Consider the following 24,369-nt stretch of genomic DNA (forward strand, 5'->3'; position numbering starts at 1 on the left):
GAACTTCTGCTTCCCCCCCCCCCCAATATAATTCAGTGATAAAACCAAATTTACCGTCAAACTGCTAACTGAGGATTACCACTCACCCCAGAATTCACAAGCCCAATTCCTTCCTGTTCTCTTTCAAATTCTGTAATAACTGAAAACCATGCGACTCACCTATCGTGTTCTTTATCCACCAGATGATACCTGGCCCTGAAGGCAACCAGGTGGGCGTAATATGCTGGTGCAGGGATGGAAACAGAACGGGTACACCGTACGTACGTATGACACAGCTGGTAGGTAAGAATCTGCAGTTCATCCGAGGAGAAACGATTGTCATCCCAGAGGACATGGTAATGAGAAGGTCTGCTCGTTCCCTGAAGGCAAATCACACAGGACATTAGCATTTCAAAAAACAGGTCTTTAAATTTCCACCTCTCAGGTGAATTGCAGTATTAACTGGGCGCTTCCTCAAAAATCATGTGAGCAATTCTACATACTTCGGCAAATTTTTCCTTTTTAAAGGCAAACCACCTCCCTCCTTGCTCCCCATATAACTAATCCCTTCGCATTTTCAGATAGGATTGCATTTGCTAGAATTTCGTCCCTGCTACTGAAATTAAATGATCTTCCCAAAATGCACTTTCATCTTGTGAAACTTGGATCTGACAAAAAGCCATCATAAAAAGTAGCTTCAGGCAAAACATTAATAGCCTGCAGCAACCTAACCTGTGCCCCTCCTGAATACACTTTTTTTAGACAGTATCAAATGTTGACTTTCGGTGCTGTTGTTGATTAATAGCTTCTGACTGGGAAGAAGAAATCACAAGAAAATGTGAAAACTACAATAGTGCTATCTAAATGTATTAGTTGTTTCCTAGTAACTGGATGCACATTTCAGGAGAATTTAATGGGAGAGGCAGCTCTGTAAATACTCCAAATCCCTTGCGACCATTCAAAGCAGCACAGACAGGAGAGAAGCACAATAAACTAAATGCTCAGGGTGTGCTGCGTATCTGATTAGTTTCATTATGTCTTGCGGATTTTAAGGATGACAGAAGAGCGCTGTGGATGGCACAGATGAAAAGCCGAAATACACAGATGGGAGTTGGAACGTTTTTTGCTCCGTAAAGAATGTGAGAAATACCAACAGGCAGAGCTCTCTCTGAAAGTCACCACCCCACACAAAACGCTGTACCTGAATCCCAGCGTGACTACACAGGTAGAAGTCAAACTCCGACGGGTGGGTGATTTTTGTGTCCACTGTGGTACCAGCTGGAATGTTCCCGCTTTTCCCAACCTGCATGAACAGAAAACGCAAATACAGTAAGGCACGCGGTGTTTCTTTTCAGCTGTACAATAAGGAAAAAAACACAAGAAAAAAGTATGTGGAAAAAAAAAACAACTGTAAAAAGCAAAAAGTTAAGAAAGATTGAGGAAAACTGATAGTTTGTTCAACTGAAAATCTGGAGTGTCTCTACTATGGAGGGGAAAAAAACCAGAGGAGCTGCAGAATCTTCTTAGAAGTTACCTACAAAGATAAGCTTTTCTGATTAAAGTAAAAATTTCCTGCAAGTGATTTGTCAAATTCTTTTCACCTTCCCATTCCAGGACAGGTTACTCCTTTGTAACTTTCCTTGTTTATACATGGAAGAGGACAATCCGTAGCTGTAAGACAGGCCTCTCCTTCCCTCAAAAACGCTTAAAAATACTCTTTATTTTAAAACAATTTAACAACTGTAATCGTAGCATGTTATCAATATAAAAGCCTCCTCTGTGCCAGCATTTAAAGTTGTTAATTATTGCCTTGAAGCCTCTGTGAGCCTTCGAAGGCTCACGGAGAAGCCTGATAAAAGGAAAAAGAACATGGAAAACCCTGTCTGTGAACAGAGGTTTGCAATTAGCAACTCTTTATTTACAGCAATGACTCTGTCCTAGACTCGGGGAGTCTCCTCTCCACCTAGAAAGGAGCAATCAAATATTTCTACACGTACTTCACACAGATACAATAACTATGAAACACTCATTTAAAAAAAAAAAAAAAATTGAGATGAGGACTCAAATTTAATTTAAGTACTATAAATAATGTGTTGTGACACTTGATATGCCCAAAACCAAAATCCAAGTGTCCAAGAGATTAGACACCTATGATACCTTAAAGGTAGTGTTAACAGAAAAGAGAGGATTCTTGAAGACACCTACATTATAAACCCTACACTACTCAGACCAACCTCAATCCTGGAGGATCTGGAGACAGTAAAAAAACTGAAAAGAAACCTGAAAACTTTGATGAACTTAAAAAAGGATGGACAGAGTTGTTGAAAGGTAGATCCTGCTGACAGTTTATTATATGGGAGAGAAAATAAACAGTCAGAAAATAAACAAAAAATGAAGGTTTTCCTTTCCAGGCAGAAAGATCTCACCCACTATGTTATATAGTTCTTCAAACAAGTCTCTTACTGCTTCAATAAGCAGTAAAAGGTAACTCGGCTGCCTGATAGATACTTGCCCGTCACAATCAGGACATACCCGTTCGTTTTTATCTGTACAGAAGAGTCTGGTGTGATGCCTTTTCTGCACGACTATAAAGGTAATTCCAGGCTGGTAATCCTTCTCTAGCTTAATGCACGCTTCTCTGATAGCCAGCAATTCGTGATGGAGAACCTGAATCATAAACATAAAGCTGTGTGATAAATACGAAGGATAGCCATCTCACAGATTACTCTGAGCGACAACGCGAGAAGGAACATGATAAATAAGAGTAATGAGATGTCAAACCGTTGCAGGGTCAAACCTTAACTTCTTCACTTAATGAGAGCAAATTAGATCACCCGTTTCCTGAGCCAGGCGAGAGCTGGTTCCATATTTGTTCAGCTCCAAGCACGAGGCTTGCACTAATAAGCTGTATGTCAAAATCTTTTTAACTGCCAAATACAAATACTTAAATTAGGCTGTTGAATATACAACAGCCTAATTATTTTTCAGACTAGTACAGGGGGTAAAATTCAGAATTGCTCAACTGCATGCTCTTTCCCAGCTTTGGGAACTCTCATGCAGGACTACAGGCATCAAGAAAAACTGGGAGAGGGAAGTACAATAGAACAAAAAAGCAATGATTTGGGATTTGGGTTAATCAAAACTGAAAAAATTCAGTGAAAAATAGTGGCAAGCAGGAAAAGTTAAAAGTTCATACAAACAGTAGTTATATTAATTCAATTTACTAAGTGGCCTTTCTTCCCTTCCTCTTGGATTTTGAGAAGTTGACTAAGTTCTGTATCTTTTAGTTTACATATAAAAATACTGGAAATGAAAGTGTACGTGAATACCTTTAAGATATATAGAAATATATTTCATAAACTATGGGATTTGTAAGCAAACAAAATAAATACAAGCAAGTATTTGTTGAATTTTATCAGAAATTAATGAAAAGGGACAGTGTGAAAATACAGGATTTATTAATCCTTGTTAAAAATTTAAGAAAATAAGCTTACACTTAGTTTTTCTTTACTGTCCATGTTCTATAGGATCCAATTTGATTCACGTATCTTGAATAGGTCACAGATGTTGAACATACTTGAGTGCTAGAACTATATTTTGTCGTTTATTTTTGCAAAAGGGCAGTATTTTAAAGGGAAAAAAGTATTAAAGAAGCTCATGAAAAAATATGAAAACTCTTTCCCTGCTTTGCTGAGTTAGAATCCAACAAATTTATTAAGGGAAGATTTGTTGAGAGTGTACTTTTCGTAACTCCAACCACATAAAATTTTATCCACTACCAGAAAACTACATAATCAAACATCCAAAAGAAAAATATAACCTGTTGGAACTGCCCCTCAGAAACGCCATCTCTGTAGAAGATTATACGAGTTGGTTTAAATCTGGTCGATTTGTAGAACTGAATAAGCAGCTCCCTGACCATGGCAGCCAGATCTTGGATGATTTCTTGGCGGTGCTGCTGAACGCGAACAGTGGCACAGTATCGATTAGGATGAGCGTCCATGCTTCCTACAACCTGTTGAAAAAAATGCTTAATATCAAAGCAAATTTAACAAGACTTTAATAAAGGTATTTCATGAAAATAAATGCCCTTTTTAACGGTATCTTGCAAACTAAGGGGTTGACCAAGCGAAGATCAAAATCATGATGTGCTTGGAAAGAGCTTTGAGTTCAGTCAACCTGCGGTAACATACCCTGCTGAAACCAAAAACTTATTTTAAATCTAAAATACTAATTCCCTGTTTGCACCTACACGCAGCTAAAAATGCAAATGCAATTTGGAGCGCTAATACCACGACACCATTGATTTAGTTCTAACTGCAAGATAGGAATTTGAATGCCTGAAGACCAAGACTCTCTTTCTGGGATACTGTGGGTGAATCCACAGAACTGAAATGGAAAGGTTCCACAGAAACAGCCACACCAGGCAGACACTGCTCATTTTTTGGTTATGAAACCTCAAAATTCATGTATTTTGGAAGTAGCATGGAATTAAATACAAGCAAACCAAAAAATTCCAAATTCTTTATCTCAAAAATCACAATTAAGCACATCGTCACCTGCTTTTCCCTGTACATACATGTCTAATTTTTAAAAATAGGTCTTTGCTTGTTTATTTAGCACCAGAGCTAAGCCCTGCACATACTGTCACCAAAGATGTTCATTATTACCTAAGCCAGAGCAGCCGTGATAAGTGTTTGACATAATACAAGTCAAAGCCCCTCCACCTATATTAAAGGAGTAAATTTCCAAGATATTACTGCACGATTTGTGTCATCAGGCAGCCCGAACCCCCCCAAAACCCACAACTGAGTCAGCCTCATCCCCCATCAACAAGGGATAAATTCTTAACATTTTTAGCTGCCGAAAAAGCAGATTTAAACACGCACCAGGTTATGAGAAGTTGCTGGTAAGTATCAGCTAATAGAAAAGCTCCTCTGTGTATTAGCATCTCAGGCATTTTACAAGGTAATTTAAGTAATTAGTATGAGAGCAAGCTCTCCAAAGTTTCGTTAGATTCCTGCAGAAAAATAGTTTATAATACTATAATTAGGCCATCAGGAGAAATGGACCACAAAAGAATTGAAAGTACCAAAACGCATTAGAGCTGAGCAGCAGGAGAGAGCAGGGGTTAAAGATCATTACAGAATTTACTCACTGCAGCAATGGAAGGCTTTTTTCCGTCTCCCGCTGGCGGGTGAGTTACATCAGCACCAAGGAATATCACGGGCTGTTGAAATACTGGTGGTCTGATACAGAGAAAGCAAATTTGTAAAAGCAGCAAGGAACTCAAGTAAATAGACAATTATTACTTTTCATTAAAAATTAGCTTAAAAAAAAAAAAAAATCATAGAATCATAGAATGGTTCGAGTTGGAAGGGACCTTAAAGATCACCTAGTTCCAAACCCCTGCCATGGACAGGGACACCTCCCACCAGACCAGGTTGCTCAATGCACCATCCAGCCTGGCCTTGAACACCTCCAGGGATGGGGCAGCCACAGCTTCTCTCAGCAACCTGTTCCAGCGTCTCACCACCCTCACAATAAAGAATTTCTTTCTAGTATCTAATCTAAATCGCCCCTCATTCAATTTAAAACTGTTAACCCTCATCCTATCACTCCACTCCCTGATAAGAGTCCCTCCCCATCTCTCCTGTAGCCCCCTTCAAGTACTGGAAGGGGCTCTAAGGTCTCCCTGGAGCTTTCTCTTTCCAGGCTGAACAACCCCAACTCTCTCAGCCTGTGCTCATATGAGAAGTGCTCCAGCCCTCGGATCATTTTCCTGGCCCTCCATTTTTTTAAACTTAGAAAATTGCAGCCTTTATTAACTAGACCATAGAAAAGAATAAGATTTGATCCCTTAGCATTCAATAGCACCTGAGAAAATTAAAGGACTGTGTGTGTCTACAGATGCTATGATTTTGTTTCAGAATAAAAAACCAGCATTGGTAAGGAACTACAAAAATTATGGACATCATAGGTATTATTTTAAAAAAGATTATTTTTTTTTAAACTATGCTTCAAAGTTTTAAACAAACACTTAAGTTAAAATATTAATCCACTGCCTCAAGAGTAGAACACCAAAACACTACACTGGAAGTTTTAAGTTTCAACTCTATTCCTTAATAATACACTTTTAAACAGGAGATCTTAGGCCACCAGAGTTTTTTCATGTGTATGTAGATGTTGGGGGGGGAATGATAATGCAGACAGATTCTGCTGTTTTCAGAGTTTCTCTAAAAAGGAATTTGAAGGTAATTATAACAATATAACTTACAATGCAATTATACCAGTAAAAAACTGTCCAATTCCCATCCCAACAGAAAATAATAATTAAAGAGTGATGTTCTAAATACCCAAACAGGCAGTTTTATAGAAGGTCTGGGTATTCTGTGTAGTTATGCCATTTTCTCTTTTCCCCTTTACTTAACACTATTTTTCATGAACACATATTTCATTGGTATAATGAGCAGAATTCAACTTTCTGGCCACATTATTGCTGTCAGCACACACCATTTAACAGAGACCTTATGTTTAGGAATGCAGCATAAAGCTATTTATATGGGGGTGTGTGTGTGTGTGTGTGTTTCTGTTTTGTTTCCACAGCAGAATCTGTAACTCCTTTTTGGAAAAAAAGCAACAACACAACACCACCAAAAACCCCGCTGTGCCTTTTTTGCAATGCATGCTCTGCAACACGATAATTTTTCGTTGCTTCAATAGGAGCCTCCAACAAGCGCATTACCGAGGCTGAGTACATTTAGTTCAATAAACAGAATTTAACAAGATACACAAAATATATAGTCCTTCCGATAACGTGTTCTTTTTCCCTCCCAAAGTACTTGTTGTTGGATTATTTTTAAGCAGCTGCCTTCAGACCAGCCTAAATACGACGTGAAAAAGTGCTTATCTGTGCAAAACAGAATGTTGACTTCTTTGAAAGAGGCTCCCAAGAATGATGTAGCAGGTTGTTCCCTGAGCTCTCTCCACAACTTGAAATGCAAGGATTGTAAAAGCGCCATCTTTTTACTGACACGGAAGCCTAGCTGCTCATTTTGAATAAAGTAATTTTATATAATTAATTTTATTTATCTTTATCCTATCCTTTTCTATCCTGCACAGGTACGACAAAACAAGCTGGATTTTGTTCATTCTTTCACTAGCGTTTCTTGTCACTGATTTTTCAGTAAAACTGATTAAAAGCTTCAATTTAAGGATATTTCAAATGATACACAAACCAAACATAATCTTTAACAGCAGAGTCCCTCCTTTTTTACAAGTAAGATATTTATTTTACTCCCATTTAACTATACGCGGGGCTTCAGTGACAGGTCAGCTATAGAATTCAATAGTATCAAAGCAACTTCACAGAACATTGTCACAGTATAATTAAAACTTATCGATGTAATATTAATAAGAAAACTGCAAGATAAACTGGACCTGGAAACCAATTAAGAGTTTTCTCCTCCCAGCTTTTGTTTTTTTTAAATGTCTATATAAGTTAGGACTTGCAACAAAATGAAGAATCTTGACCAAAATTAAACTAAAAAGGAAAAGGCATCACTATTCAAGATGGTCTCTAATTGTTTGTGAAAACCCCAGGCAAATAAAATATTGTAGATTTTTCATTCAAAGGAAAGTTGTATAATTCAATGGTCAGAGTACTATAACAATATTTTTACTATATATTTCAGCTGGAGCAAGTATTCCTCTCCAGTTCTCTTTACAATACAATACCCTCTTCCTCTCTGAAAGATGGCTTACCTTCCCTGTGGCAGCAAAATATTATTTACGCCTCCTAATTTGACATTTATTTTTAAGCAAAGGTTAGACAGAGTTTGGGGTGTTGTTCTTTGCACATTTTTCATCTGAACGCACTGCGTAGCCATTCCCAGCACAGTGTCGCCGACACGCTTCACCTCCGCTGCAAAACGAAGTAAAAATGAAAAAAATATTCGCATATTACAGATCAAACAACGTAGGAGACTTCAGTTCAGTGAGAATTAACTAAACCTAGAGTTGTAGCAACGAGGTCATTAAGCTTAAAGAAACAAGAAGAAAGCTAACCCCAAACCCAACCCCAGCGTCCAATAAACCTTCTCCCAGTTCTGTACTGCCGACAGCGCCGTAACTGGGTCCTAAATATAACTAAAGACGCTGAGAACTTTTTTAAGTTACACCAATTCTAATTTTAGCATTATAGTGTTTTATCATCAGCATGGAAAAACCTTTGGCTAACGGAGTAGGGAATGTGCATAATATTAGGATGGCGAGCACTTGTTTCATTATTAAACACTGAACTAGTAACACAAACTTAATTAATAGTACGGTGCCAAGTAATGTTCAACCAACCAGTTCACCAGTTCCTCACTGCAAATTTACCACTTGCATTAAATCCGACCAGTTTAGCAAAGAATGGCCCACAAAAACTCAAAAAGAAACTCTTTAAGAACTGTATTATTTAAAAGGTTAAAATAAATCTTAAGAACAGAATTGAGACTTAAAGGCTTTAAGAGAGCCATAACCTTACATACAGGAAAAGACAAAATTGAAGCTTCCGAGACAGGCTCAGAGAAGATGCAACCCCCCCTCTTTGGCAACAGGGGAAGGAACGGGGCTTTGTGAGGAGCAGGGTGAGAAGAGGAGAAAAAGGAAGACGGTGGGTATTGGAAGCGCAAGAGGATGGAAGGGCGCAGGGAGAAAACAGAGATAATTAGAGGGGGCAGAAGGAACTATAATTAAAGATAATCATCAGGAAAGCAGACGAGAGTGGTACCACATCCTTTCAGTGGTTAAGTAGAAGAAAGAGTCCCCCTTTCAATGCCAAGCAGCAAAGCGAAAATGTCATTTTGCACTGACTTTTCTATTGCACAAATTAGAGATGAGCAACTTCCTTTGCAAGGCTGAATTCAAGATGAAAAAAAAAGGTACTATTTCCTTAAGGTTCTTTTTTTAATCTCTCTTTTTACCTTATATGTGATAATCTTGGGAAAAGAAAGTTAGGAAATTACTTTCTGCTATATTAAATTGGTGAGGGATAGGAGAAAAATCTGCAGCTTCTTGGCAGATCTGAGCCATTAGAGAAGAGAGTCCATGAAGCTCTGGAGAAAAACAGTGGATGGTGCTGCAATTAAGGCAAGGTAAGTGAAAAAAGAAGGAAGGCAGGACAGGAAAACGAGCAGTCTTGCCTATAGACAGATCTAGTTAAAACCAAAATGCATGGTTTATCTAAACCATATTAAAACCCATGCATATGTGCTATGTAAAATGCACTAATTGTCAATCTGATTCCAAAAATCAGTTTAAATCGCTGAGTTTTCACCTTCCATGCACCTGTGTCCTCACAACCCAAGAATTAAAAGAAAGAAGTACTGAAGTACTGTGTCCAGGTCTGGGCTCCCCAGTTCAAGAAGGACAGGGAACTGCTGGAGAGGGTACAGCAGAGGGCTACAAAGATGATTAGGGGCCTGGAGCATCTCTCTTAGGGCGAAAGGCTGAGGGACTTGGGTCTTTTTAGTCTGGAGAATATAAATACTTAAAGGGTGGGTGTCAAGAGGATGGGGCCAGTCTTTTTTCAGTGGTGCCCAGGAACAGGACAAGAGGAAATGGGCACAAACTTGAACATAAGAAGTTCCACCTAAACATGAGGAGGAACTTCTTCACTTTGAGGGTGGCAGAGCCCTGGAAGAGGCTGCCCAGAGAGGTGGTGGAGTCTCCGTCTCTGGAGACATTCCAAACCCACCTGGACACGTTCCTGTGCAACCTGCTCTGGGTGGACGTGCTTTGGCAGGGGGGTTGGACTAGATGATCTCCAGAGGTCCCTTCCAACCCCATATCATTGTATGATTCTGTGATTCTTTAATAGGAAAAAGCAATTGGCAGAAATCTCCTTCACTCAAGTGTTTTTTTGCCAGAGGGTGATGGCGTGAGTAAGCAAAGATGATCTACAAGCTACGCGGCTCTTGAGTTCATTACTTCTTCAATCACTTGGAATTTTTAGCACCCAAATTATAGTAAGTATATTTTAATCCACTGCATATCAGTTTCTCAAAAGCCCTGGTTTAGCTCTCTCCCTCACAAACTGCCTCTCAAATGCAAGCAACAGGAAGAATGTGGAAAAGCAAATTAAAAGCATAGACAAATATAATGAAAATAATTAAGGTCTTAATATAAAACATCACGCAACACAAGAAGAAGAATAAAATTAATTTATAGCCCATTCCCAAAATTGAATTTATATAGTTAAACCAGAATTAAACTTCTCTCATTCAGATACTCCACAAAAAAAATACATGAAATTGTGACCGAAACACACACGCTCATGATTTGCACTTACTGACCATAAACTGGTGTTTTTCCTGGCAGAATGACTACAACAAGCTGCAGCCCAGTGTAAGTGTTCTTGAGATGTCTGAACATGGGCTCCACACTGTCAGCTCCTTGTGCGTATTTACAGAAGCACGGCTGCCCCTGGATGGGCATTCCCGCGTCTCTGGAAATCTTCCTTAGTTGTTCTGTAAAGGACCTTAAAAGATGTAAACAAATACATTAGATTCTCAGGCCGCAAAATCCACCTTGATTTGTTATCTTATTTTTAATGGAATAGTTCTGTTAAACTTGCAGAGTTAGGCTGTCCAAAAAACGGGGAATTTACCCCAAGTGCATCTTGAATTGACTGTGTCTATGTAGTCATCAAAGGAAAGATGGGAAAAGATGAGGAAATACACTGTATAAATAACACCATTACTAAAAATTTCACTTCCAAAGCAAATTGCACCTTATTTGATCTTTCTACAGGAGATATAAGCTACTTTTTGCAAAAACACTGCAATGATGATATTTTTGGATAGCCTGCTCCACCATACTGCCACGTGTATCACTGCAGAAATGGCTGGAGTTCCTTCTCTGTTCTTGGTGAGGAAAACAACCCACAGAAGTCCTCAGAAATTGTCTCACTGAACTGATCTAACATCAATAACAATGGACAAGAAACCCTTGCTAGATAGCAGAGAAAAGCTGTGTCCTGGGGTGAAGAGAAACCTTCTCCAAGATGGTGCAAATACAAGTCACTCTTTGATGGAACTGGTCAGAAAACGGAGACAACCTAATTTTCTCAGAGGCTTTTATCAGCGGAGACTCCTTCAGCCCTCCCAGAGAGCAGGGTCTCTCTCTTTTTGAAGGGACACCAGGAAGATTCTGTGCCTGTTTGTAAGCGAGACAGTCAAAAGCACTTCAGTGTAAAAGACTTGGGCTCTGTAGAATATACCCAGTCTGGAAAGTGTCTTCAAAGTCATGGCTCCTCCAGGTTGCATCAGTGGTGACTGAGCAGTCCGTAAGTCCCATCCCCATAAACAAAGGCAAGATGAGCAAGTAGTGAGTCACAGCACAGATCTGTAGAGCACAGAACTTGGTGCTGAGGGACCAACATCCACACTACATGTGTTTCTGGGGCTTTTCTTCAGAGTAGCTGTAGTCTGGCCTGGTGGGCTGAAGCACATTCTCTAGTCCAGTTTTATCAGAAAAAAAATCCACACTGTACACTCAGACTCCTCCTTGATGCAGAATATGGCACGGCAACTGATGACCATCAGGAGCATGACTTCAAATACCATTGTTAACTTCTAAAACCCACTGTTAACTTTCATGAATCATAACAATCTGTGAGCTTCAGTCCTGTAATGTTTGACTTCTTACAGGTAATACGTGCATTAAGCATTTTCTGTGGCAAAAGAGGCACTCGTGACTATAGGCAGAGAGAGTCAGAGGCAGAACATGTAAGTCTAAAACGGTACAGGCTTTGAGCCTTTAGAAGCCCATCCACAAGAACCGTGTCTAAAAGGAAAGGTTCTCTCCCAGTTCCTTACAGGTTAAGCAGGATAATTTTGAAGACTTTTAGGGATTTTTAAGGTGTTGATTCTGACGGATCTACAGCAGCTGAGTTCCAACTTGCTCAACAAGGTGTAACAAGAAGCAACAAGTTGCAACCGGATGCAGCCATATTCCTACAATGAAGGAATGTCCTTTCACGTAAGGACAAACTCCATCTAAGCCATCAAATAATTTTATTTTGGCTCATTGTGTTGAAGACTTCTTCCTGTCTCTCAAAACTAAGTTCTCCTATGCAGCATCTCCACTAGAAGCAACAGTGTGGAAGGGAAAATTCTCCGGCAGCTTAGTGCCTGCCATGTACCTGGAGAGACCAAATCCCTAGACTTACCTTCTACTTTTCTTCCCATTGCGTAAGATTTCCGCTGTTTGCTCGCCACTCATTAGGGAAAAATTCCCAAGCTATTTGGCAAATCATCTAAAGGAACACTGTTATGGCAATACCGTTGTTATGAATAATCGCTGTCTTGCATTCACCTTACGAAGAGCAGCTGAGTCACCTGCTAAGGCAGCTGGAAAAGCCGCACTTGTCCGTGCACGAATGGAGAACAACCACGTGCAAAAGAAGGAATTAGACAACCCCATTTACACAGGCACGCACGCTTTCCCTCATCTAAGGAACAGCAGATGTCACTTTTAACTACAGTCTTTTCAACAATAATGTTCCATCCAAAGATAGAGGAACCAAATTGGGAAGTTTCATTCAAACGTCAAAGTCAACAAAACAACAGCCAGTTGTACCCATCTTCCAAACAGAGCAACTTGCACATTATGGTAACACCAGAAGGTGGAAAGTTTAAGCCAAAAGTTGGATTGCTTTTTAGAATTTTCCTTTGAAATAAGTTCTGCACAAATAAACCTATTCCATATAACCAGGAAAAGAACCTAAGACTTCACACGTGTTAGCTTTCACTCTTGATAAATACTTCGTGATAAACACCCTTCATTACATCACTTTGGTCATCTTAAACTCTGCCCTGAGGCCTCCCTGGTCCAAAACCTGCTGCACAGTATGAATTGCTTTCGGTAAGTCCGATTTGGAGGATTTCATGATGTTAGCATTGAAATCATATTGGCATCATTCAGAACACAGAGACAGAACTTCAAAAGCACTGTTAAGGAGGTATCACCATATGCTAAACAATTTAACAAAATATTATGTATTATTAGTTTATTATAATTAATTATAATTAGTTTATTATGTATTTCCATACATAATAAACAATAAAGTCATCATCTTATGAAGCACACTTACTTAAGATGAACTTCAGTGCACTGGCGCTGAGGAGCAAAGCAGGCAATTGCCCAAACCTTTATTTCAATTCCAGTGTGAAACTGTTTATTCCTCATGTCCCAGACTCCTTGAACTGGTGTAGCAATCGCTTTGTTCTGGAAGGAGAAATAACAAAACCAAAACACTATTGCAAAAATTGATTCATGCTAACAAAAATCAGTTTTGTCTCTGCTTCCCTCCAACTCAAAGACTATTTATATTCTCAGGTGTTTCTCTCCACTCTTCAAACATCTATCTTATAAAGCTCAGGCTACTGCTAGAGCAAGATAGCTTGCTAGCCTGATGAAAAATAAAGCTCATAAAGCTCATATTGTTCATTTTTATTGTTGATGGTTTCCTTTGGTTATAATAAATCAGTAGCAGGTAGATATTACACATGGACAGTAAGTCAGACTCATGCTTGGTATGCAATGTGAAAGAGAACGTACGTTTCTACAGTGACAACTGCTCAGTGAACTTTCCAAAAGTGACTTAAATTAAGTTTTATCAATATTTTGCACATCACTAAGTAGAGGCAAATAGTGGTTTGATGTCACTCATACAACTCTAGAAAAACAATGTGAACAAGCTGACAAAAGATGAGCAGCTATTCAGCTTTGACCTGCGCAACAGTTATTTTCATCCATCAAGCAGACATTACCGTGATGGATTATCTAGAGGACAAGGGATATATTAAGATGACTAAAGTAATTCTGGTGATGTTAATTACCTTAATAAGTATTAGTATCCAGTAGATATTTTAGACAAGTTACCACGATGTCCGCCTTCTCGTTTCACAGCAACAGCTAAAATTTACAGGGATTTTTCAGGACGCGCACAAATTTGGTAATTCATTTTGCAAAGTGTTGCGTCTGCTGAAAGCGGTACCTCCCCCACTCTGACTTTCCATCACTCATCTGCCATTAAGCTCCTGTTCCCCCTCTTCCCCTGGTGCCAGAATAGATCAGGAGAGCACTCTCCCTGATCAGGATCAGGCAGAGACAGCTGGGTTCTCTTAACCTGTCAGCAAAGGCAGGTTCGAGCTAATCTGCCTGATTTAGGTAGAAAACACAAGATCCTCTCCCATTGCAGGTTTATGGAGGTAACGGTCCGATTTGGGCACAGGGACAAAGAAGAGCTTCATCAGAAGCCTTCACAAATTAAATTATCCCAGCTATCAAAGCTTTCATCTTGCATAAAAACAAGACGTTATAAAATTGGTAGAAAATCCTGTTTCTCAAGCTTTTTTTGAAAGATACCTCAGTAGGAAGATTATATCAGAAAGGCCATCTGAATGAAATTCAGTAAAGAGAAAAATGTTTGTGAGAAAATACTTCAAGAGGAAGATATGGCTCTAGAGAAAAACATGCTGATAGACATAATACCTTAAGACAGTTGTCCTAAACACAGCTTATAACACAGGGTGTTGTCAACACCAAGACCACTCAAAACCACCCAGAGGTTCAGGGAGATTTCAGAGTTAGGGGAGGCAAAAAAGAAGAGCAATCATTGAAGTTGTCTCTGTTCCTCTCCATACACACCGATTTGAACCACTATTTGCAGGTTTCTTCTTGCAACACACAATAAAACAGCACGTGAAGGAAAAACACGTCCATTTTTCTCTGAAGTTTACATAAATGTGTTTTTACCGTAGTTTTACTTTCAGAAACAAAGAAGTGATTGAGGGAGATACAACACGGCGATTACATCTAAGGACTTCCAAAACTTGTATTTAAGTTCTAAACATTATACCTATGATGAATTCATCCCTTTACATCCAACATAATTAACTTAAAACAGCCGTGTTACACAAGTTATGAGAGCCGGCAGTGGAAGCCATCACAGATTGTACAGTATCTGGTGGACATACCCGGCCTCCATAGAGGATGGAAGGAGGCTGTAGGACTCTACCGGTCACGTCTGTCATTTCGTCTTTGACCATTATTCCAAATTCACGAACGTAAGGGTCAGTATTAAAACTCGCACTCCGCATCTGAAATTAAAAGGAATTAGTTATTTCTTGTAGAAAAATAAGTTCTTTTTATGAGCTCTAAAACTTCCTGAGAAAACCTGTATTTGGGCACAGATCCCTTATACATGGGTGATGCCAAGCATTCAGAGCCTCTCGTAATTGTACTTGGACACACGGATGCCTCAAAACTTAAAGTAAAGCACCTAAAGAATACTTGAAAACCTTTCGTGAGAATGTATTTCTCTGGGATTAATGGAGAAAGTCTTATAAAAACAAGTTCATAACCTGTGTGCGCTGCACAAACTGTTTAGTATCTGCTAATAGTAAGAAAAATTGAGTCCACTTTCTACACTTTGCTCAACTTTAAGAGCACACTCACCAATTTGCTAATCTCTTCTTGACGGTCAGGTGCTGATCTGGCAGTCGCTCGAATCATAGTGGAAGTCTGATTGTCAGTGAGTTTCTTTATGCATCTTTGTCCTGCCACTATGTTGCACACCTGAAATACACCCACCCCCCCCAAAAAAAGAAGTTTAAAAACACAATGCAACTGGGGTTTGGTTTGGTTCGTTTGCGGGGATTTTCTGTTGCTGCATTACACAATGTCTGAAGTTGGCCACTCAAAAACCAGTTTGTCAACATTTGAGCCTTTTTCCCTTTCACCCCTTACCCCCATTCCCAGAATATAGTATTAGCTAAAAATGTACTTGCCTCGAGAGGAAGGTATGTGTGTTTCTGCTCCTGTCCAACTTGTAAACATGGAAGGTGAGGATAGCGTAAAACTAATTTGTGCCTGTCCTTAAAATACTGAGCTACAGTGCATTCAACTGTTTGTCCATTCTCCTGCTGAAGTGGGAATCTATTGGAAATCAAATATGAAAATAAGCCATTACTTTACACAGAATATTTCCCCACGTTTGCTCAATACGCTGCTTGACACAAGTTAAGCTTTACTGGAGATTAAACCTATCCCGTTGAAATGACACGAGCAGACTTCTGTAACTGAGATTCCATCACTGCCACTACCGTCTCTCTTCTGATAGTACCACAGGGGGCTATTTCTCCAACGTTCTTGATACCTGAAGCTATAAATTAAATTTCCTAAGAGCGGGTGCCTTAGAGACAAAGCCTAATGTTTTCTGCTTATTTGGAATATTTGCAGTACTACATTTTATGATACGCCATGCACAGAAAATAACAAGCCTACTCAGAATCACAAAACCAATTATTGCTTCAGAAATGCATTTCTCTTTCTGTACATTACAAATACATTTCCATATATGCACACACATGTGCATATACTTACACCAAGATGGAACAAATATTGTCTTTTCATTAATATAACTCATCACTGAAAGAGCACGAAAGAAAGCCCAAACATTTAAATACCAGAATTGGATAATGATGGGTTATCTTCTTGTAAAAAGCTGGTATCGGTTTTGTTCGTTACGCTACTTCCTCAAAAATGGGAATAAATAGCTCCATATTCAAGTTATCTGCAACTCTCTGGTTAGTGATTAAAAATAAACATTTTTTCCAGAGGAAAAATAGTTGATAATAAGCAAAATTAGAAAGCTGATCCCAACTGGCACTACTTTTCTACTCAACAGTTCTGGGAAATATTACGCTACCAATAGGGCACCCTGTTCTTTCAATATTTTCCAATGTCATGACATTCATTATAGAACAAAAATAGAACAAAAAGAATGGGAAAATTGGGAAAATACTTAGTTTTAAATATATTGACAAAAGAAAGCACTATTTTTCAAGACAACTTTTCCTATGTCAGTAGGGCAGGCAAGATACTTTTCCAGCCTGAGATTAAACAGACGCTTAAGAAGAAGCAAAATACTTTACGTTTGGTGACTTGCTGGTCGTCTGGTGACATTGCACACTCTGTACTTTCTTTTCATTTGTCCACAGTGTGTTATCTCCACCTTTAGACCTAAACATTGGAAAACACGTATCACTGTTTCTTCAAAATTGAGATGCGAGGCCCCTTAATTGCTACACAAGACCACAGTAAAGGTGTTCACTATTTAGCATGTTCTCAAAGCACCAAAGGGTATCCCGAAAAGAATTTAGAAAAAAACGATTTATAGTCTTAAAGTTCAAAAACCCTGAGCTTCAGCCAAAGGTCAACAAAGAATTTTGTAGACAGGACGAAATCTCAAAGCCCCAAGAGCCTGCAGATGAAGCTGAACGCGTTCAACAAATTCCAATTCTGTACCTCTAAGGAAGTCCAGGATGGTGGAAGGACAAAAAGGGCACGCAACCTCCTTGAAACAAAAAGCTTGTTTATACTCTATGTCTAAACATACGGCGTCTGTGAGACCTCCAACCATCACAACCAACCCTGAACTAGTGAATCGGTGGGGGGAAAAAAAAAAAAAAAAAATACCAAAACAGCTGTAGGTGGGCTATTAGAGCTGGGAAGTTGAATGTGTGGGAATAGGGAAGGGGAGGCTGTAAATAGGAATTCCTGATATATCCGCACGTGTGTACAAACTCAAGCTGCTGCCAAGTAACAGTGCATATTTCCCCTATCTGTCAAAGGCACTAATAAACTTGCCAAACAACATACTAATCTTTCCACGTAATTTGTTATGGCTCACAGTGCCACCTATTATGAAACCTTCAATAAATATCAAGTATTCATGAATACCTGCAAAATCACAGAGTTTTCATTAAAAGATAAACTGTTACCTCAATACCTCAATTTACAGCTACTAATCTGAGATGATGTCTTCTATCTGAAGAATTAAAATCTTCACGGGAAAAATTACAAAAGCAGATGGCAATTCAGTGCCCGCTTATTTTTTCAAAACATTTACAACCAGTACAAACTCAGGATTTATCTATACTTTTCTTGCTAACTTCTAGTTGGGCAAAGATGATTTTGTGGACATTTTGTGGAAACAAGGAAGCTGCATGATGGATTTAGGAAGTTTCTTTTTCTTTTATAAACTTGGCTTGCTTTCTATCAAGCATATCATGAAGGAAGGACCTCAATTTTCCAGAAGAAACCTTCAGTGAACACAAGCAGGAAGATTCCTTCCTTCCTTTCTTTGATTCAATCATTACATATTAGAATAACTTCCAGGAGTATGTATGAAATGTATCTAAATATGCAAAACCACATTGCTAAATTATTAATAAAATCTGGAATATGAAAATATCGACACAAAGAATTAGAAAATAATAAGATCAGGTAATTTAAAAAAAAACAACAACATGAAATCTCAGTCTGTAAACATTTTGAAACCATTAGATTAGAAACTAGAATATATTTGTCATGGAACTGGAATGGTACTACTGGTGTTTAAAAGATGTGAAAAATACAAAATTTTTGTATTTCTGACCTTAGGAAGAGTAAAGCACTACAGTAAATCTAACTTCTAAATACAAAAAAGCAATATTCACTTGGGAAGAGAAATGATACAATAAGGGATGATGCTCTATATGCTGAAAAGATGTCAGTAGTACCTCTGCATTGAGAGGCTCTCAGATGCCAACACGCACCAGTAACTTTGACATGACACTTGGTCAAGCGACTGGGGGGTGGTGAGGCACAAAAAAAAAATGAAGGTATGGCAAGAGAACCTAGACTTAAATGAGGAAAAGCTTGCACAAGTCACAAGCCATTAAGTAAGTAAGTAATCTCACTAAAATAAATTACCATCCACCTGCTAGAAGGTTTTAGTTCATCCCAACACTTAGAGTAAGACATAGCCATGGTTTCACTAAAGCACCTTCATTAAGGGCAAAGCTAATTAAACTACCCCATATTTGCCACAGGCAAAAGGCACTCGCATATATAGTTACCACAGAATCTCAAATAAATGTGACAATTTACTTATGTGCATACCTGAGCTCTAACTGCGGCTGGTTCAAAAATAAAAAGCTCACTTAACTTTTTATACTAGTGATTCATCAAACCTGAAGCCACGTAATTATCTGAACTGACCCAGCTTTGCTTATATTCAAAGCGACTGTCAAGCTCCAGAGACTAACCGATGTAGTAAGAAAAAAGGACAAGTAGACTAAAACTTATTGATCAGTAGACTTCTGCAAGTTCTGAAATATATATAATAAATTGACTCTAGCCTCTTAGTTTTGCTGAAAAATTTTATGTGCACCATTGGTTGCGATAATCTGTTTCCCAATAAGGCAACTGCTACAGAAAATATTTTGAATGTGTGGTGGCAACACATCATCAGACAGAATAAAGTAGTTCTATGTCATTTAATTATTACCTTTTATTTCTTTGGTAAACTTCACCCTTTGGGAATCTGTCAGAGGTTTTTGTTGTTCTTCAATACTTTTGAAGTCCAAAACTTCACATACAAACTCAATAACTGGCTGTGCTTTGTAAAATGCCGTTGCAGATACTGTAGACAAAAACGTTAATGTTATATCGCAATACTGAGGAAACTTTTAAGAAATCTATCAAATGGGACTACATTTTTGCCTTTCCGCTGAAAGAAAAAGGGACAAAAAAAAGGATTTTTATAGGACCTACCATCAATATTTAACATCATTTTCCATAACGAAGGTCTGACTGATTGATGGAAGCCAAACCAAACTTCTCTGCCACCACCCAATGGATTTGAGCACCCTTCTGATGCTGTAAAAAAAGATCGCCCCACGGGAGTATATCTGTAATACAGAAAATAAATTCAGATCATAAAATTAAAGCAAAAAATAAATTGCAATAAAGCCATCGCTAATAAAAATTCTTATTTAACAAAAGCACAGGAATGTCAGTGTTTCAAATTACCAATAATCTGAGATTCCTGTCAAGACTCAGGTTACGCCTCTCAAAACCCAGCTACAATTACAGTAAGAAACTGGCTAATATTCACGTTTGTTTAAATTTATTTTCAGTAAACTCCTTCATATGCCCACTAATTCAAACAAAAAGCAGTAATAACTGTCTTCTTGTACTCTATCAAAAATTCAGCTACTCTTCAGTGAGACAATAACTGAACACGTCTGCTATTAAAACAACAATGTAATAACCTCTACCCTTAGTTGTGCATGAGCTTCCCCTGAAATCCACGGAAACTCTGCGTGGGCGAACAACTGATCTAACAAATATTTTTGATGCATTTTTCGTCTTGACGCATTCGGTACTGCACACTTAATATCAAACTCATCAAAACCAGCGCCAATATGAAGAAAGATGCGTGACTAAGGAGTCTGGACCGTTTTCTGTGTTGCAAAACCTGACTAAAGTGATTTTTACTTTTTTTTAATCCTTAATACGAGGATAAGGTCAATGTAATATAAAGCTATTTAAAGATACTTTCATAAGTTTAACTCATTTTCCCCGTTTAGCCCTTCAAAATGGGAAGGTTCAGCCCTACTAAGCTTTGTTCTCTACTTTCCAATTGAAGGTAATTTGAACACTGGTTTCACGGCAGCAGAATTAAACTCGGTATCTTTTGGGTTTGACTGCAAATGCTGTAGATCCCACTCACTTGGAAAAAAAATCAAGTAATTTCCCAGTTTTTCTTTTCTATCAAAATAGCTCTATTGAGTTGACATTAACGTCCTCCTAGCACAGTATCCTTTATACAAAATTGGCAATAAACCTTTGCCCAAAGACACATAGCAACAGGGTAACAAGTTTTAAAACCACCCTCACATGTCTACCAACCTCCAACTACTTCCCACGCAGGGAGGGCTTCCTTCTCTGAGGCCTACAGAGAAAGGGGATACGGGCGAGATGGCAGGGCACCCTTGACCTGAGAGCACACAAACATGGAGCAGGCCTGCAGACCAGTGGGGAAAGGGCCTTGTGTCCAGGCTGGAGGCTACTAATTCCACCAGATGAGCAGAAAAGCACCGTATTGCCTCTTGCCCGACCATGCCATCTGCTCTTATTTTGGTTGAGCTCTGAAAGAACGTCCTACCCAAAAAGCCACCGAAGCGATTCAAGTAACAATGCAACCTCCTAAACGACATCAAGGTCTTCCCCTCACCTCATGGAAGGCAAATGCCTCATCACTACATCCAGTGCCTGGATGGTTTCAAACGGGACACTTGGCAGCCGACCAGAAAGAGCATCATGTAAAGCCTGCAAACTCACACAGGACATCCACTTTATAGCCACCTTAAATATTCTGTCCTTTCCTTCTCCTGGCAGCGTGACCTCCAGCTCCACCTGCAACAATGCCAAACAACAAACCAAGATGATTCTTTCCATTTAAAGGGGGAAAACGGAAAGGGCTCGGAGGGGACGATGGATTCCTCTGAACAGCGCTATAAAGCATGGGAGTAGACAAAAAGCAATGATGAAGAAACAACATACATTAGGTACAGCCTCTTTTTACAGCTAGATCTTTCCAAAGGTGTACTTCAGAAAGCTGGCGCAATTCCCGACTGGCATCTAGCTCCCTCTTGGAGGCAACAGGATCATTTGGAAGTGTTTGTGTATCAACAGGGAGGTCCTCCATGAAGATCCGATAACCCGATTTCGGATACCTAACCCATACTAATGCATCACCGCTCGCGTCAGCTCCTGCAGGCCTAAAACAAAATATGGTCTGTCACTGCCTGTCAAGAGTCATGAGTTTCAAGTATTCGCTCTCTGGAGCGCGGGAGTGCTTTACACACTATTGCCAGAGATATAGGTCAAACGAGAGAAAATAAAATCCACAAGAAGCTTTCAAAGGGGGGAAAAAAAAAAAACCAAACCAAAACAAGAACCAACACCACCCACCCAAACAATAAAAACAAAACCAACCACAAAACCCAACCCAAAACCTTCTTATTTTTAAACGCCAAAGAAAGAATAAACGATGGTCCCCAAGTACTAGTGATGCTATCAGGCAGGAAACAGGGACACTCCTTTGACATGTTATGCCCTACTTTGAATCTTTTGCCTAAAAAACACTGGCAAACTGCATTATAGTATGTTACTTTAGCTGATTACTTGTAACGCTGGTTTCTCCTCTTTACTAAAACAAAGAAAGCCTGAGCACAGAAGTTCTTAAACCGACTAAAATTAAAGCTTGTCTGAAACCATTAGCAGTTCTGAGAGCAACTACAAGAAATAACAAGATCAGAGGCTCCTTTGTGCTAGATATAAACAAAAACATTGCATTTTCCTGTCCTAGAGAGCTTATAATTTAAATATAAAAGGCATCCACTTAACAGACAAACCGTAATTAGCGGGCTAGCAAAAATAATACATGAGTAACGGTGAGCTAATACATGCAATCATCTGGTCTTCTGCGACAGTTCGCTTCTTGAGGCAAAAAATAGGAAGGAAAGATAAAACACAAATAATAAGCCTTCCCATAAACCAAAAAGAGTTGATAATTTATAGTAGGCAGTGAAAACTAATATTACAGCCACATCTCTCCTCTAGTACAAACATCATTCACCAAGAGAGTCAAGCAGAGGAAGGAGCCACACGGCCGTGGGAGAGCAATGGGAACTGGAGGCTGTAACTGGGGGGGGGGGGGGGGGGGTCACTGGTCTGAATCTGGCCCAGAAGGTTAATTCTGCTGAAAAGCTGTGCAAATAATGGGACAGGGTTTCGCTGACACAGGTTGGGAGCTTTCTATGAAGGCTTTTTTCCCACCAGGCCATCAAAAGGTCTTCAACTTTTATCTTATTGGCAGCAGACTGAAGAAGAAGATCGCACCTGAATTGCATTTTCCTTTAAACTTCTCTCCTCCTCCAAATCAAGTTTGGTAATTTCTATTATTCCTGATACTGTTGGTCCACAACTCATCTGATTATTCACCAGTTTGGTACCTATGATCTAAAAAAATATTTTAAATTTTCTCCCCCTCTTGGGTTCAATTTACAAAGCTCCTTCACCGCCACAGAATGGAAAAAGATGAAGAACGAGATCACTTGTGTTGCAGTGTCTGTGTCCCTGCTAGAAATAAAAGGCCCAGGATTGAAGAATTTCTATTCCAATTGCCAGACTGCAAATACCCCTTACGTTTAGCACAGCTGCAAATTCGGCCCAAACAGCTTTTGCTGCTGGGTCTAACCCCACTTCAAAACGGTTGAATTAAGAGTCACTGCCCATTTCAGTCAGGTTTAAATCCAACTTTCTGGGTTTTCTTCCTTTAATCTCTTGCCTGAATTACCTGCTACTGAAGAGTTTTTGTTTTTTTAAAAAAAAAAAAAAAAAACCCATAAAAATACAGTAGGACCAAAAAAAATGCATCCTTAATCCACATTCCTCAAGATCCCATATACTTTTAGGCTCTTGAAAGAAGAATTTAAATCTCTCAGTAATATTTTATTTATCCCAGTCTGTATTTTTAAGGGCAAATGAACACACTCATGCTCGACAGAGTAAGCAAAATATGAAAAATTTCAAAACAAAGTAGTTTTAAATGGGAGTTTTACCAGGTACTTCGCTACTAGGAGTAAAATCTAAAGTCAAATTTAATGTTTGATTTCCTACAGTTTTCCCAAGTGTAATCTATTCCCAAATAAAAAATTTACAGTCTCAGTCACTAACCTACTACCCGCTGGAGCCATTGCTAAATTGCAACACAGCTGACATAATTTTGCAGCTAAAGGAACTAAATGAAAGGCTAGTTACAGTAGGGATGTGAAAAACTATTAAAGCCTGTGGAAACATTTGAAAGCTGCTCTTAAAAACAATAGGTCTTATATCCAACTCATACAAATCAGCATTATCACTGTTTAAAAATAATAAAAATGAAACCTCACCATGTGTTTCTGGGGAATTCTTAGTACTGCTTCTTCTCTATAAAATATAGGTATCACTATGTGATTATTTTATCACATTTGGGCATACAATGTACCTTTTCTCTATTATTCTAAGAGCTTTTCCTTCTCAGGGATTCAGTGGAAAACAAATGCACGGTTTCCAACCAAATATTTGGGTGCTACCTCCCATGGACTTGCCTGGAAACCTCAAGCTGTGGGGAGAGACCCGCTTCTGCCACGTACAGAGTCAGTACTTCAAATAAAGTCAAGCGGAGTAAGGTTGTGGCCATAGACAGGATTAACACCTTCCTTCTGAAAAAGGGAGCAGCCATGGGACTTGTGTATCAAACCGCAGCTCGGTTCACTCTTAATTACTGGTTTTATAATTAAAGACTGCTTAAGATACTTGTTAAGATATAGCAGCTGTTCTCGAATCTTGCTAGGTTATTAAATTTTCAAGTTCAGTTAAAATTTAAATTCTCGCTTTTAATTGTAGAAGGACATTTTAGGGAAATACACAAGTAAGGCAGCAGTTGTGTACAAAGCCACA

The 24,369-nt window shown here is 39.0% G+C and overlaps 1 protein-coding gene across 2 annotated transcripts in view; it reads right to left on the reverse strand.

Annotated features, from left to right (window-relative positions):
- AGO2 (argonaute RISC catalytic component 2) overlaps window positions 1–24,369 on the reverse strand; it is a 35,573-nt gene that overhangs the window by 3,180 nt on the left and 8,024 nt on the right. Inside the window, exons 3-17 of one of the 2 annotated variants that reach the window (XM_074145816.1) lie at window positions 21,098–21,279; window positions 19,633–19,769; window positions 19,367–19,501; window positions 16,968–17,055; window positions 15,822–15,969; window positions 15,490–15,609; window positions 15,009–15,131; window positions 13,121–13,254; window positions 10,320–10,504; window positions 7,744–7,903; window positions 5,138–5,228; window positions 3,800–3,994; window positions 2,512–2,646; window positions 1,181–1,282; window positions 160–359 (exon numbers count right to left, since the gene is read on the reverse strand). In XM_074145816.1, the coding sequence (XP_074001917.1) occupies window positions 160–359; window positions 1,181–1,282; window positions 2,512–2,646; window positions 3,800–3,994; window positions 5,138–5,228; window positions 7,744–7,903; window positions 10,320–10,504; window positions 13,121–13,254; window positions 15,009–15,131; window positions 15,490–15,609; window positions 15,822–15,969; window positions 16,968–17,055; window positions 19,367–19,501; window positions 19,633–19,769; window positions 21,098–21,279 (2,135 nt within the window). Of the gene's footprint in view, window positions 1–159; window positions 360–1,180; window positions 1,283–2,511; window positions 2,647–3,799; window positions 3,995–5,137; window positions 5,229–7,743; window positions 7,904–10,319; window positions 10,505–13,120; window positions 13,255–15,008; window positions 15,132–15,483; window positions 15,610–15,821; window positions 15,970–16,967; window positions 17,056–19,366; window positions 19,502–19,632; window positions 19,770–21,097; window positions 21,280–24,369 lie in introns of both variants that reach the window. The other variant, XM_074145817.1, reaches the window with a different exon arrangement.

The sequence above is a fragment of the Numenius arquata genome, chromosome 3 (assembly GCF_964106895.1).
Source record: "Numenius arquata chromosome 3, bNumArq3.hap1.1, whole genome shotgun sequence".
Lineage (NCBI taxonomy): Eukaryota > Metazoa > Chordata > Aves > Charadriiformes > Scolopacidae > Numenius > Numenius arquata.